Source organism: Astatotilapia calliptera, chromosome 9 (genome assembly GCF_900246225.1).
Source record: "Astatotilapia calliptera chromosome 9, fAstCal1.2, whole genome shotgun sequence".
NCBI classification, from domain to species: Eukaryota; Metazoa; Chordata; class Actinopteri; order Cichliformes; family Cichlidae; genus Astatotilapia; species Astatotilapia calliptera.
In genome coordinates, this window is record NC_039310.1 from 9,752,242 (window position 1) to 9,767,366 (window position 15,125).

Sequence of the window (15,125 nt, forward strand, 5' to 3'; positions counted from 1 at the left end):
TTGATGGTTTTCCCAGCATGTTCTTCAGGCTCTGCATGTGTAGCGACAGTCGCCGAGGCTTTCCAGACAACCTGAGAAAGCACATGTGTGTCTTAAAAGCATCACGGCTGTCACCAGCAGGCTTTGTTGCATGAGCAGCAAAGCAAGGCGCTGGCCTGAATTCAGCGTATCAGATAGATTCACTGCCAGCTGTGTCACTATATGCAGAAATTCCTTATAGCTGTAGTTTGTTTCTGTTCTTAGATCAGGGCAGCGTGTTGTTTGGGATCTTAGAAACATTCATGTGCATTTTTTCCTACTTGGTCTTCTGATGATGTTTTTCACACATGCGTGCGTCTTATTCTCTAGAACACACTGGATTCTTCCTGTGATTGCTGCTGCACTGAAAGAGGAAAGCTAAATCTTCGCTAAGCGGGCTTTTTGTTGGGTTTTTTGTTGGGGTTTTTTGCCAAAAAGGCCTTTATAGGATGACGGCAGACATCATGCTTTCAACTTCTAAGGGTATATTCTACCTCTGACAATCTGTGTGTCAGACCTTTAAAGGTTCTCATTTATTCCTAACATAGTCCTCTGTTCCCTTTCAGGACCACTGGTTTTGGCGGGTGAAAGATAACTCTGTAATGCAGGGATACCCCATGCCCATCCGAATGTTCTGGAGAGGCCTGCCGCCCAAGATAGACGCAGTCTATGAGAACAGCGAGGGCAAGTTTGTCTTCTTCAAAGGTGAGTCCTTTACACTCCACCACCATCACTGTTTAGTAAAGCTGTTTTTCATTACAGGCAAAGCATCATAAAGCTTTTTATCTGATCCTGCAGTGCTGTAGCCCAGTTGCCTCCGTGCAGTCCCGGCTTACAGTAGCTCCATGTCTGCTCTGTTATCCCTACAAGTCATCGTCTTGTATAAGCTGGACGCTCATTCCTCCTATATTCAATTTCCATGTGTGTATGTTGAAAATAGAGGGATTTTTTTATGTTATCATGCTCCCTCTGAGCACTGCAGAGTTTAGTGCAAGTCTGGGGAGGATTAAAGCAGTTGTTTTGCTTTGGTAGGAAAGTTTACCACAAACAGTTTTGCCTTTTAATAATGCATGTGTTGCATTTTTCTGCTCCAGTGATATATTTTCATATAAAATCGTCCACTGCAGTTAAACACAATCTGTATGCACAGGTCTAGGAAATCACTGGAACAGCATGTGCAAGGAGAGCCTCGCCGCTTGATGAGACGTGATTTTAATTGTTCTTCTTTCTTTTTTTTTTTGCTTTGCTGAAAGATTTGTCTTCACATTCAAATCTAGACTGAGCCCCCAAAACACAGCTTTACGACTAATTATGTCTGAAGCTGCAAAGCCACTTAAAAGAAGCAGCAAACAAACACGGCCCTCGTATTTGCATACACACAGAGAGGACGGGAGGCAGGGAAAGGCGGGGAAGGAAGTGTGTTGATGAAAGGAGACGTAGGTAACAACGAAACTCTGCTGGGATGATAAAAAAAAAACTACAAATCTTCTCTCAAACTCGTTTCTATTTCCAACACCAAACAATTCCTGGAAATGCAGACTGCTGGTCCCGGGTGTGCCACGAGCTCTGCAAGTTTGATTTCGCTGCCTTCTCCTCCACCCTGCTCTTTACTGGGCAGCGGTGGAGTTAGAAAATTCATACTAACAGAATGCCTTTTTTCATTTGAACACATGCAGCTGATTTCCCAGAAGGCCTTGTTCTGACTGTCACCATTTGGAAGAAAAATTAGGAAGAAAGTCGGTCAGAAAGCAGAAGGCGGCACGTTAACTCCTCGTCTAACCAGGCGTTTTGAATATACTCTGAACAGCTCTCGTCTGATGAATTCTCTTAAAATACATCCACAGATGGGGACGTTGGAGTCTGCTTTGGCTGTCATGGCTGAGACACTGATTAGCTTAGTGCTTTTTGGGCAGGTCTGGAAACAGACACAGTATACATTAAGAGTGTGCTCTTCGTTCCTACGCCAATGTCAGTGTATTAGTTGTTTCCCTCGCTGAATTCTTCAGAGACGCAAGAAGTTCAGCATGAATTTTAAACGCATCAGTCGAACCGGGCCTGCTGTGTGGATTGCTAATCAGGCTATATGCCCTTACAGAATTACCATTCACAGTTTGGCAACACCATGCAGGCAGATTTAGAAGAAGAGTGTTTTACATGGAGAAATGTTGATTAATAAGAAGCTGTGTTGTGAATTGAAATTAAATTAATCAGATTAGCATGGGCTTTTGCAGCTTTACTCGGAGGCGCCCTGCATATGCACAGCACACATATAGGGGTATGTATCTTCCTCCTGGGAGGCAGGATCCAATCAGAGCTTGATTGAGGCTTTTGTGTCAGAGGACAGACAAAGCTACTCCCTACATCTAAATTATGCAGACATGGCTTATATTGTTTTATTTCAGATTAAGAGCAGAACAATACGCAGGCTCGGCTAATGTGGTAGGTTAAACTTGCATTTTTTCTAATGACCAGCAGGGGGCAACTTTTATCGTTGCAGAAAGAATAAAGGTTTGTAGAAATCTATGGGAAAATTATGACTTTGATTGATAGTTTCAAGTCTTTCTAAATATAACCTGATTTTCATTTGGCAACCCTATGGTCCCCTCCAGAGTCATAAAAGATCAGTGACACTCACCACTCGCTCATCACGTCCAATTTTAATCACTTAGAGATGATCAAAACTCTCACATTGAACTCGAGCTGTAGGCTGGACCAGTATTGGCGTGTACATTGAATTTTAAATTAAAAATGTCATTGAATTCACTCCCAACCAGTTTTGCCTGGTTCTGCTTTGTTCTTGTTTCTTCCTGTTAAAAGGGAGTTTTTTCCTCCCACTGTTTCCAAATGCTTGCTCAGAGGTTTTCTCCGTATTCTTGTAGGGTCTTATTTCAAGTTTGAGGTCATGGTGCTGGTTACAGTTATACACAGCCACAGGTATTTGGTATCCTGCTTATGTCTGGCTCTCTTCCTGTGTGGTATATTGTGTCAGTGCAGATATTCACGGTGGCCATGAGAGGTCAAATGCTCTGCAATTTAAGAAAACACCGGCAAATATAAACATGCTGCAAAAACACTCAAAACTTAACAGAAGTTTAATAAAGCAAAACAAAAGTAGAAAAAGTGTTTTTTTTTATATAATACTCTACAGTAACGTATGTTTTCTATTAGCCACTTACTGTTAGCCACTTACTGTTAGCCACTTACTGTTAGCTTGTCACTTCTGCATCAGAGCTAGCTACCAAGTGTTGCAGCTAATGTTAACTCCATGAATTATATAAAGTTTTTATTAACATTTTTACTGTTTTTGGCTGTTCTTTGTAAAACTGTTGCCCCATGAAGAGGTTTTTGTATGTACTCGATAGCTAAATGCAGGATAAAATGTCTCAAACAAAGATATTTTCAGCAGCAGATTCTAATCTGAAACATTAAGTAGAGAAGAGGGGGCGGTATAATGAATTTAGGTATGAATGCTCATTGCCCCAGACGAAATAAAACATTTAGGACAGAGCATCTAATTTTAGCCAAAACATTAATACCCTGGCATTTTGGCTCTGAAAGGGTGAATGCTCGGGTCCTGAGCAGGAACTCTTCTAGCACAGTGTAACCTTTTAGTACATTTACTGTTCCCTACCTTATAACACAGGGTTACAGATGGAGGTATCATGCAAAATAGCAGTCAGTTTACACTTCTGTTTTTTGTGAGAAATGGGGGTTATGTTTGGTTTATGTTCAGTAGTAGCAGTCAGCACGGTTCGTGCTCCATCGGCGCAGTTGTAGCAGTTTTTAGTTTTATGGGAGAATATCTGACAAACTTAGAATCTCCATAGGCTGTTTGTTGTACGTGGAAAAGCCTGCGATGATTTTTGCTTAAACGCCGTGTCGAAGAATACATTTCCAGATCTGAACGCGATGATTTCAAGCAGACATTAAAGCCACGGGGTCACACTGGACGTGCGTATGCATAATAAGTTAAGTACTCACAGGCGCATGTGTGGTTCCTGGTTTTCCCGTTTTTGTGTGTGGCCTGTGTAAAGAGGAGGCGTCTCCTTTTTGGAACAAATCTTCATCCTATATAACACTTTTCATACACTGTTGAGGCAGGCGGGGGGGGGGATTAGTCGCTGCAGTGCAGCAGATGCCAGAGCCACCACTACATCAAAGCAGCCCTCACAGCTCTGAAGATGAAGCTCGACTTTTATGTGGAGGCCGATGCAAGTCGACTCCAATTTAAAAAAGAAAGCGAGAACGGAGAATCCCATTCTATGTGGGATTGGGGGGAAAAAAGAGTGAGAGAAGGGAAAGTTTGGGAGTTTTTTTATGAATCAATTTGAACTCATTCTTTCTGGGGACGGGTCACTATTAACCTCAGGGTGTGGCGTGTTAGCGTGGCGTATCAAGGCCGGGAGGAAGCGTGACCCACGGTGAGCGGAGCGCTGAGAGAGAATGACTTGAAATGACAGGAATTTCCTTTTGAGAAAAAAAGAGGCCGTTGCAGGTCTCGCCTTCCCATTTAACATTCAGCCAACACCCTGTCCTACTGTTCCTTCCACCTTTCCATCTCTAAGGTATCCGTATTGTTTAAATACTTTAGGGTGAAATGTCAGACATGGGGAATTTGTGAAGAAAATGAATGAGGCCAGATATTGCTGGGATTTTGCCTCCCTTATTTGACATCCATTTCCTGCATTTGTTAAAAAAAAGAAAGAAAGAAGTTGTGTGGTCATCTGTAAAGCTGACCCTGCAGAAATTCCATGTAGTGTTTCAGGCTGATTGGTGTTTAGTTAGACACCAGGGAGACGCGAGGATCCGGCTCTTTAAACACAGCCAGTTAATCGGATTCTGCAAACACGGTTTGAATCTTTGATTCTCTGTTTTTGTCTTAAAAACAAGCTTTAAAAAACTTCAATTTACTTATATTCAATGTCTTGAATGTTACAGAGTTTCAGAGGTGACTGAAGCGTACTGTGTGTGTGTCTGACATCTGCACATGTCACACACTCCTCCTTGTCAGCCCTTTTTTATGTTTTCCTCCAAACCCTGATTTATTTTTGTCAGCGCCGCGATTATTGAAAGAAATACTGTAAGTATTTTGCAGATATTAAACCGATGATTGCTCTTTTCCCGCTCATAAAACAGCAAACATTCATAGCCTCAGGCTCCGTTTCATTTGATTTAATCATAAAAAGGGAATAATAAAAACGCCATCTGCTCTGCCTTTGTCATTCCTACTCCTTCTTTCCCTTTTTCTTTTCTGCCACGTACCTCCCCCCACACACCCCAACACACATTTCCTCTTGACCCACCCTACGCCTCCACCATTGATGAAGAAATGCACTTCCTGGGGTCACGCGGTGTCAGAAATGTGCTGTTTAACCTAATTACTCCACAGGAAGGAGGCTGTAGAGAGGAAAAAATGGAGGCGAGGAACAAAGCAGAAAAAGATATATGGTTTTTAATATTTCAGCAACAATATCACAACCCAAGTATTTTCTTGGCTTCATGGATCCAGGAAACTTTTAAAAAATAAAGGTTTTAATTTGACTGTTTGGTTGCCAGTTTTCCCACAAGCTTTGCAGCTTTTTTCCTTTTATCACAGCTGAGCAGTTACCAGCTCAGTTTGCCAGCGCCAAAAAGTTCCCAGAGCACCTCTAAGCAAGGGCAAGGGGAGCTTGTCACCATTTCTGTTCCCTCTTTCAACAGTATCAGCATCAAATACAGTAATACAACGCAACAGGTTATTGCCTGCCGTGTGTTCAGTGCGTTTTGGGGTCTTTTGCCCCCCTGTATGGTAATCCCCACGGTTACTCGTCTTCCTTCTAATTTGTTTTCTCACTCTCTTTCTCGATATGCAGGAAAGCAGTTCTGGGTGTTTAAGGACACGGTGTTGCAGTCCGGATACCCCAAGGACATCTCCCAGTTTGCCCATGGCATGCCCTCACAGAGCATCGACACCGCTCTGTGGTGGGAGGATGTGGCCAAAACCTACTTCTTTAAAGGGGACAGGTGGGTACGAGTGGAGGTCTTAGATCAGTTCTGGACTTTCTTCCTTGAAAGCCGTGTGCAAATTTAGCCTGCAAAGGTCTCTTAAAAGCGAAGCGTATGATCTTAAATTGGTGGATATTTAGTATAACTAAACAAGAACGGGAAGAATGTTTTAAAGTAGCGTTTCTGATCTGACACAGAGTCGCTCTCAACCTGATTTCATTTGACACTTGTGCTAAAGAACCATCTGTAATATGTTGCTACAAAATCAGGTCAGCGACTCCTCTTAGAGGACGGTTCATTAGTTTTCTTTGTTTGTCTGCTGTCCCACATCATCAGGGTGAAAAAGGTTCAGGGAAAATGTGGGATAGAGTTAGATTTTCCCCATGCCTCTCACACCTGCTATGATAGGTATTATTTGAATTAACTCACTAGAGGAAGCTGACAGTGTGATAGTAAGATACTAGGTATACACATAAAATACCATCTGTTTCCATTTTCAGCCCTGTGTTCCTCTAGCCTTATAGTACCTGCTTTGTCTTCCCGTGGCTCATCGTTTGTTCCTGTTTAGGTACTGGCGCTACAATGAGGAAATGAGAATCATGGACCTTGGCTATCCTAAGCCTATCACAGTGTGGAGAGGTGTGCCTGAATCGCCACAGGGGGCCTTCGTGGACAAAGCCAATGGTACGATTTGTCCTGCACAATACTCTGGTTTGGCAAGCAAGTTGCAGTTTGTTTGCCAGGCTGCATTGATTTCAGATGGTCACTGGCAGGGTAGCATTGATTGAAATTTGCCCCACTTATTAAACTGAGTCTCAGTGTGTGGCACGCTTCCATACATGCAATACAGAGGGAAATGTTTTTTGCGTATTCCAAACAAAAAGCAGGTCAGATCATCCAGAAATACATTTTGTCCCTGTTTTTTATGAATTGTTTCACAAGAAAATATTGCGTAATCGGTCCATCCTGCTCTGAATGCCATAAGACCCAGTCGGAGCCGGACTGTGGAAAGCAGAAAGGACAAGACCACCGCTGGGTGCTCATTCCGGTTTTAAGCCAACTGACTCTCTTCAGGCTTGGGTAGGCGGGATTAAAATCTCGCCGGGAGCTCAACGATAGGCCGCTCAGATGGCAAGGCTACAAAAATAATCTTTTCCCATTGGATGCACCGTGCCAGGTGGGTTTGGGGTCTGGTCTTGGCTGCAAGTCGTTTGGAAAAAACAGAGCAGGTGGTGTTGAAAGCTCGCGCCATCTGTGCCGAAGATCCCCCGCCAGACCTGTAGCTGGGCATTTCTGCCGGTGAGGCCAGGTGGAGCGGGCATCAATCAGAGCATGAAGGATCGACTGATATCCAAGCGGATGATGGCTGTTTGTGTATGTTTCTGCACGTAAATGTGTCGGCCTTCGTTTATTGAGAGAGCCGGCTGTTTGCCGAGACAGCGTGCCAAGTGGACCGCTCATAACACTGACCCAGATCGCCAGGCGTAATTGAGCACGCCACTGTAGCCCACGACAGTGTGTATGAGGCGGCACGTTTCGGAGCGGGGAGCCCAGGGCGACGTTGACCTGGTTCTAACCCACACAAGCTCAGCCTGTCTGACCTCTCATCTGCTCTCCCCCTCTGTGTCTCTCAGTGAATAGTTCTACTTGTTATGGAGCTGTATAGTTAGTCTTCATGTGGATCTTTCTATTTCTAACAAAAAACCCTTTTTCGCTTAATTTGGGTTAAATGTAGGAGAAAAGTGTGACAGAACCTGCCGCCAGATCAGAAAGAGGAGCATCCCGACAGTGGCTGTAATTCATCAGCTAATCACAATACTCAGCTGAGCTCTAAATACTAATTCAAAGAGCATTGTGTGGTTTGGCCTGTCTCACTATACGCGGCCAGGTTGTGAAGACAGAGCTCTGCCCGACAAGGTGATCAAGTCTCCCACTCGGCCAGGCCGGCCCCTCTTTCATCTAAAATCCCACCTTACGCTGTTTCATTTCCTCGCTCATACCATCTCCAACCGACACGTTGTTTAAAAAGCGCTGGCCTTCCTCGCCTGGAAACTTAGAACATTTCTTTCCTCATCTTCTCAGAGAGGAGTGCGCATAAATAACAAATGGGGAAACACAAAGTGTGAAAGGAGGCCAACGAGGGAGAGGAGAGCTCGAGGATTCAGCCAGGCTGTCCGGACCAGTTTTACACGGCACATTTTCCCAGTGAGCATTTGAGCGACGGTGGAGGCAAAGTTTGAAATGAACATATTGTGGGCATGGAACAACAAAAAAATAGTTTCTTTGTGCTTCATGATTTTTTTTTTTCCATCGCTGGAGCCGTTGTGGAGAGGAGGGGTAAATTCTCACCTGAATGCACGGCGGCCGACTGCATTAGCGGATCTGTGCATCTTTGGGGGACGCTGGGACAGTCGCCCTCACGTCCCGTCACAAAATCGACCGTCGCTCTCGTGGCTTAGAAAGCGCCTTGTTTGCCAGTGACATTTGCTGCGCTTTTGTGTGAGCGTAGCTACGGGGCCTGACTCCCGCTCGGGTGTGTTTTCTCTTTCATGACCGGTATAATTAGTCCTGAGGGACAGGCACAGGTATCCCAGCAGAACAACTGAACTGAAACCGAAACTGTGGCTCAGCATCAGAGCAGCACACACACTACTGGCTGGTTATCTTCATTTTGACTTCGCTTGAATAATTTTTTTCCTTTAAGATAAAAGGTGATTTCTTTTTTAAAGATTCAATTAGTAATAAATTCTTTGAACAGTTCGTGACTTTATTAAATACATGAAAGAGCTTCCTCCAAAGCAACAGTTGTGCCCGGTTACTTCAGTATATGTTAGCAGTAAAAATGATGCCTGACGTGTATCGATGAGGATCTAACAGCAAATGGCTTATAAGCTAGTAATGTGACGTATTCCTCACGTTTTAGCACTCGCCCTAGCTGGTGACCTTTCCGTCAGCTGAATGAAATTGTTATCATTATATCCAGTTTGATGGCTTTTCGGTGACAGCTTAATGCACATTTTGACAGTACTGACAGAGCTGAGCATTAGCTGAAAACGTGCTAAATCACTCTTTAACAACTTTTGTGTGCGTGTGTCCTTGCTTCAGGTTTCACCTACTTCTACAAGGGGAAGGAGTACTGGAAGTTTAGCAACCAGTTCCTCAGAGTGGAACCGGGCTACCCGCGCTCCATCCTCAAGGACTTCATGGGCTGCGAGCTGACGCCCATCGACCCCGGCCGCCCACCGGCCGACGACGGCAACTCGGACGTGGTGATCGAGCTGGACAACGAGGCCAACACGGTGAAGGCCATCGCCATAGTGATCCCCTGCGTGCTCGCGCTGTGCCTGCTGGTGCTGGTCTACACCGTGGTGCAGTTCAAGAGGAAGGGCACGCCTCGCCACATACTGTACTGCAAACGCTCCATGCAGGAATGGGTTTGAATTTTTTTGGAGGGGGGTGGGGTTAAGAGACGAGAGGGCAGAGCTAGGGTGGGAGTTAAGAGGATTGTGGAAAAACAGTACAACAGCCCCCCACTTTTCACAGAGAGGAGGACGGTGGACACTGGACAGCTTTATGGGAAAAACAACAAGCCACGCCTCCTCCTCTTCGGCGATCGAAACTTTCGTGCAGACCTGCAGAACCAGCCGAGAAGTCTGACGGTGATCCCGCGTTTAAAAAAAGGCGACTCCCAGGACTTTAAGCTGACTTTCTCCAGCCCCCAGCCTTTTTAACAAACGGGGCCCAGAGGGACAGTTTGTGGAGGGGGATCTTTGTCGGATGTGACCTTCGATCCCGGTCCAAAAATAATGAGAAAAAAAAAAATCAACAAGAGGGTCAGCATCACTTTGTATCTCAGAAACTCGACTTCCTATCCCCGTCCTCTTTGTTTCTTTGCCCGACTGCTTTTCAGACGGAGGACTTTCAGGGGAACAAACTCTTCCCACAGGGCACTGCATTGTCAACTGTGTCATATCAGGTTGTTGATAAACAGCTTTCTATTTTCTGATCCGCGTGCCCCTCCCCTCCTCCAGCTTCAGACTGGGCTCAGAAAAATAAAAAAATAAAAAAATAAGTCTCAGATAAACACAACTTTATTACGTAACCAATCATTCATCTGTTTTTTTGTTTGTTTTTTCTTTTTTTCTTCTTTTTTTATTGGAATTCATGTGAGAAAAGAGGTCCTCACTGTTCCCTTTAAGACATCCCTGAAGAAGAGACCAAACAAAACCAAATAAAATCCATCTCTCTCCAAAGAGGATCACATTTTTCTTTCTTTCTTTCTTTAGTTCCTTCTTTCCCTTCTCTGGATCCTTGCAGCGATTACGAGTTGGGGGGAGCTCTGACTGTTGTGGCAGTCTGTTTGAGACACAGGGGCCAAATTATTCTGCAATATTTTAACTCGCCTTAATTATACATCATACTACTTGTGCTTGGTTTTGCTGTTCTTGGTGTTTTTCTTTTTTTTTTTTATTATTTTAATTTGTATACCGCTATTATTTCTTTTTGTTTCTTCTTCCTTTTTTTAAAGAAGCTGCTTAATTGCTTCTTGTGGTTGGTATTTTATGAATTTTATTACGTTACTCAGAATCCTCAGCACTGGCTTGCTGAGCCATTCTGGACAGATTAATACAGTAGGTCCAGCCTGTACTGAAAGTAATGTATTGTATACTAAAAAAAAAAGATGTTGGAAGGTTCTGGAGTAAAGCCACTATTTTTGTGTGTTAAGGTATTTGTTACTGTTAGTTTTGATATTTCCATAAGACAGGCTGACAGGAGTCTTGTTTCTGGATTTGTCCTTGGCCCATATTCCTCTGTTTTTGTTTGTTTGGGTTTTTTTATTTCTTTTTTGTGAATGGACTTAATTAAAAATAATGATAATAATAAAATCCTGTTGACTGCCTTGTTTGAGAGAGCTCACAGTTCCCAGAATGCTCTTGTCTGAAGACTGAAGTGAGACAGCAAGTCAAGATCAGTGCCTGTGTCAACGTGCATGCAAGCATTTACTGTACGACCCTATCGGTTCTGCTCAACATGGCTTTGACCCCCTTCCCTCCCATCGAGCCGAGGAGGAAGTTTTCTCTTAAAAATACTGTTTATGTTCACTTTTGTATCTTTTAAGTGTACCCCGGTCCCACCGCCTGCCTTCCTCCAGCTACAATTAAATCCGAGACAAACAAACTGTAAAAGATTTAAGTGGTACATTTGGGTGATTGGCAAGTCAAATTGGCCTGAACCAAACACGTAGTGTCATGGAGACATGACGGGTAGTCTTTGAATGTGTGTTTGTTTTCATGATCACATACTGTTTTTTTTTTTTCTTTCTTTCCTGTTTTCTGGTCAAAACAACTTGGACATGTCACGATGACTTGTTTGTGTAAGACTTTGGGACAAGAGAAAAACATGTCCCGATTGAATGAATAAACTGATCAATATACATTGAAGAACCGCCTTCAAACTTTCTACTCGTTTTTTTAAACTCAGCAGGTAGACTGCATTTTGAAACCGTGTTAATTTTCATTCAGGCATCTAAATCCTTTTAGCTTTAGTGTTTTTTTTTTATAGGGTTAAATATCATAAGATTATTGCAGACTCAATCTAAAGTGTGAAAGCTTCTTATGTTTTCTTGGTGAGCAAACGTAAAATATACAGTTTCAAAGTTTAATTAAATGTTTTGAAGGTTCAAGTTACACAGCGCTGTGGACCTGTCAAACACCCGCCCACACTAGTGAATGAACTTCTTATTGTATCACACAAATAAGATGTGTGTATGGTTGGTTAAAAAGTTGGAAAGGAGATGCAGTTTGTAGGGAAACTTGGCTTTCCCAATTTGGCACTTGGTCTGGTAGCTGGTTCATCTTACATCTTAACACCAGTCGGGCATCTTCTCCCTGTGAAGAGAAACAAAACTCCATCGTACCCACACACACCTCAGACTCTATGCCCTGTCCTTTGTGTCCAGGAATTTTCCACTACAGCCTTGTGATGTATGGGTGTGGCGTTTTCCTTCAACACTCTATATTATCCTGCAAAACATAAATGTGTGATAAAAGATTTTTAAAAAGGTAAATTGCCATCTTTAATGAAAGTTTCAGTACATTTAATCATAGTTTTTGTCCTCATGCATTCGCTTTTATTTTTATTTTCACCCTGCTTGAAACATTAAGTAAAAGGTATAGTGAGCATCAATTCTTGACACATACTGTTAATGAGGACATTTTTATTTATTTATTCGATATCCATCACAACAGAACGTCCTCTGTTTAAACCAGATATTAACGGCTTTCTGTTGCAATGTGATGAGTTAGTTTTTCATTACATTCATAGATCATTCACTTTGCCTCTGTACACCACTACAGTGGATTGTAAATCAGTCAGGTGTAGATACAAAAGTTTTGTGATAAATGTTTAGTTTGTCATATTCATACCCTTTCTCATATCTTCCCAACCTCAAACGTAACGGGACCCTTGGCTCCCAAGCAGTCCTGTTCCATCATCAAAATTATATATCAGTGCAAAATCCTAGCAGAAAAACCTAGGCTAACTCAACACTTGGGTTTATTCTTAAAAAGAACGATGCACTAGCAAACACAGCAGCACCAAAAGGCCTGAAAGGCCAGAGAAGACAACTAAAAGTGCATGATGACAGAATTATTTCCACGGTTAGGAAAAGCAACTTCACAACATCTTACCAACTCAGCAAAGCACTCAAAGAGGCAGGCTTCATTAATTTAAATACACAGAGTTTAAAACAAGCAGCAAAATAGTATTTGTGTTCAAGATTAATTTTAAAAAGTCTTCAGGTAAGAGAGCATGTTATAGCATGCATGGCTACCAGTGGAAACAGGTTACTAGTGTTTAACGATGAGACTGCTGATAGAAGTAGGAGGCTGGATATATGAAGTGAAGGGCTATACTCTGCTCAGATTCAGCTAAATGCTGCAAAACTGATCGGACAAGTCACAGTGCAGGTGAATGGTCCAAAGCATGCTACAAAAACAAATTCTTCAATGGCCAACAGAGCAGGCTTTTCTTCCACTTAATCGGTCAGTCTTACAATTCAGGATCACAAAAATGGTAAATGGACTTGTTCTTGTACAGTGCTTTTCTACTCTACATGACCACTCAAAGTGCTTTATGCAACATAAAGCACTTTGATATTTGGTATGCAGACTGGAGCAGCCAGGAATCAAACCACAAAACCTCCGACCTGCCCCAGGCTGGAGCCTATCCCAGCTGCCATAGAGCAAGAGGCAGGGTCAGCCCAGGACAGGTTGCCACTTTGTTGCAGAACATAAAGAACAGTCACAGTCCCAACTATGGGTAATCTACTAACCTAATGTCTTTGGACTGTGGAAGAAAGGCGGAGTAACCGAGGGGAACATGCAAACTCCACACCAAACGACTCAAACTCACGACCTTCGGTGCATATCGCCGAGCTGCTTTTCAGTTGCTAAATAGAAAACTATTAATTAAGTGCAGACCCACATGCAAGAAGCAACATAAGGTGGCAGAACATCTAAGGATGGAAACACAGGACTATGGGTCCTAGACCTTAGGCCATCATTGCCTGCAGAGGATTTAAAATCCAAGTATTGTGAATAATGCTTATATTTAAACTAATGTTAGTTTGTCTGATTATTTTTAAGCCTCTCAAAATGGTAAACAATGCATATAAAGGGTTGTAATTCCTAAATAGTCCAATTCAGTCTCTGCTTCAGAGTGTTACACCCTTGGACTTGTGTATCAGTTATGGTTTTACACTTCCTCTACACTTAAGTTTTTTATGGATTAAACAGGAAGATACAACTTATCTGTCGAGCTCTAAAAGTGCTTGGTTTTCTTAACGTTGGAGCACATAGTTGCCATCCCCAGTGTGTGTATCCTAAGCTAAACTAATCAGCTGCTGGTTAGAGCGGCATGATTGCGGACGCGAGGGCGATATCGAGCTCATCAAACTGACATGAAATATGACTGGGAGCGTTCACTGTGCCCTCCCACACGGTGCAGTCAGAGGGCTGACATACAGTAAATACAGGTATTGGCTCAGCCTACGGTGCACTCTACACTCCAGAGATTAAACTTAGCCATCGGCAGGAAAGATATACAAAAAGAAATAAAAAATAACACGCTCAGAGAAATGTGTGTGCGTGCTGATCTGGGCTCAGCAGGCCTCTGGTATTGTGCGCTGCTGTATTTTTATGTGGCATGATTAAAATCGGCTCTTTGGATGTGCAGTCCCAGAGGTGCAGCATTGGCATTTATTGCGGACTGAATGTGAAACAGGAGCCGCGTATGCCTCGATACTGTTTATTCTAGCTTCGCTGGGACACATTTGACATATAGTTACTGACAACAAAGTGGGTGAGGTCACGCCAGTTTACTGACTGTGGTCACGACTCCGAGTGTGGGTGTGTTTGATGAAATTACACTCTTAGGGAAAACCCTTCATCGGTTCTCGTCATAGGCCTGTGCAATGGTGAAATTGCCTCTGCTGTTAGACAAAGGCATTATATGCTCAGCTATGTTTAGATCGGTGCTGTTTTTCTTTTCCGGAGGCTTTTAGTCATTGTCTCTGTAAATACAGACTTGGAGTATGTGTCCACGTCCCTGTTTGTGTTCTCCCTCAGATGGCCTGGGGTGTATTTAGTGTATGTACTTTCCTCTAGCAGCAATATAAGCTGTTCAGTCAGTCAGAAAGCTTCAAAGAAGTCTGTATGTGCAACACTACACACAGAGAAAAGTGCTTCGTGTGCATTAAACATGTTGCATCTGTGCCTAGATCCCTCTCTGGTCTCCATGCTTAGTGTACAATGCAAGAGAGAGTGAATATGTGTTTGAGGGCATTTAGTCTCACAACTGGAGCCTGGATGAAACCCCGTGGGCTCACCAGGCTCCACTGCTCCTGCCAGGCTGAAACACGGGTGCTAAACTGACCTACGCTGGACCCAGCGTTTTTTTCAACAGTTCCATTTTTGGCAGCACTGCTTCTCCTCCTGCTGTCGGATTATTATAATGGGAACTGAATTCATGCTTTAACCCAAGTGCTTGTAATTCACCTCTTGATGGTTCATTCTAGGTTAAGGACCATATTTCCTAGTATTAGTGCAGAACAGGCAGCAGCT

General features: G+C 43.2%; 1 protein-coding gene across 2 annotated transcripts in view; it reads left to right on the forward strand.

Moving 5' to 3' along the window:
- Positions 1-11,451, forward strand: part of mmp16a (matrix metallopeptidase 16a (membrane-inserted)) — a 76,129-nt gene extending 64,678 nt beyond the window's left edge. For both annotated transcript variants that reach the window (XM_026179200.1, XM_026179201.1), the window contains 4 exons: positions 585-723; positions 5,871-6,021; positions 6,572-6,687; positions 9,109-11,451. In XM_026179200.1, the coding sequence (XP_026034985.1) occupies positions 585-723; positions 5,871-6,021; positions 6,572-6,687; positions 9,109-9,443 (741 nt within the window). In that variant the 3' untranslated portion in view covers positions 9,444-11,451. The remainder of the gene's footprint in view (positions 1-584; positions 724-5,870; positions 6,022-6,571; positions 6,688-9,108) is intronic.
- Positions 11,452-15,125: the final 3,674 nt, after the last annotated feature.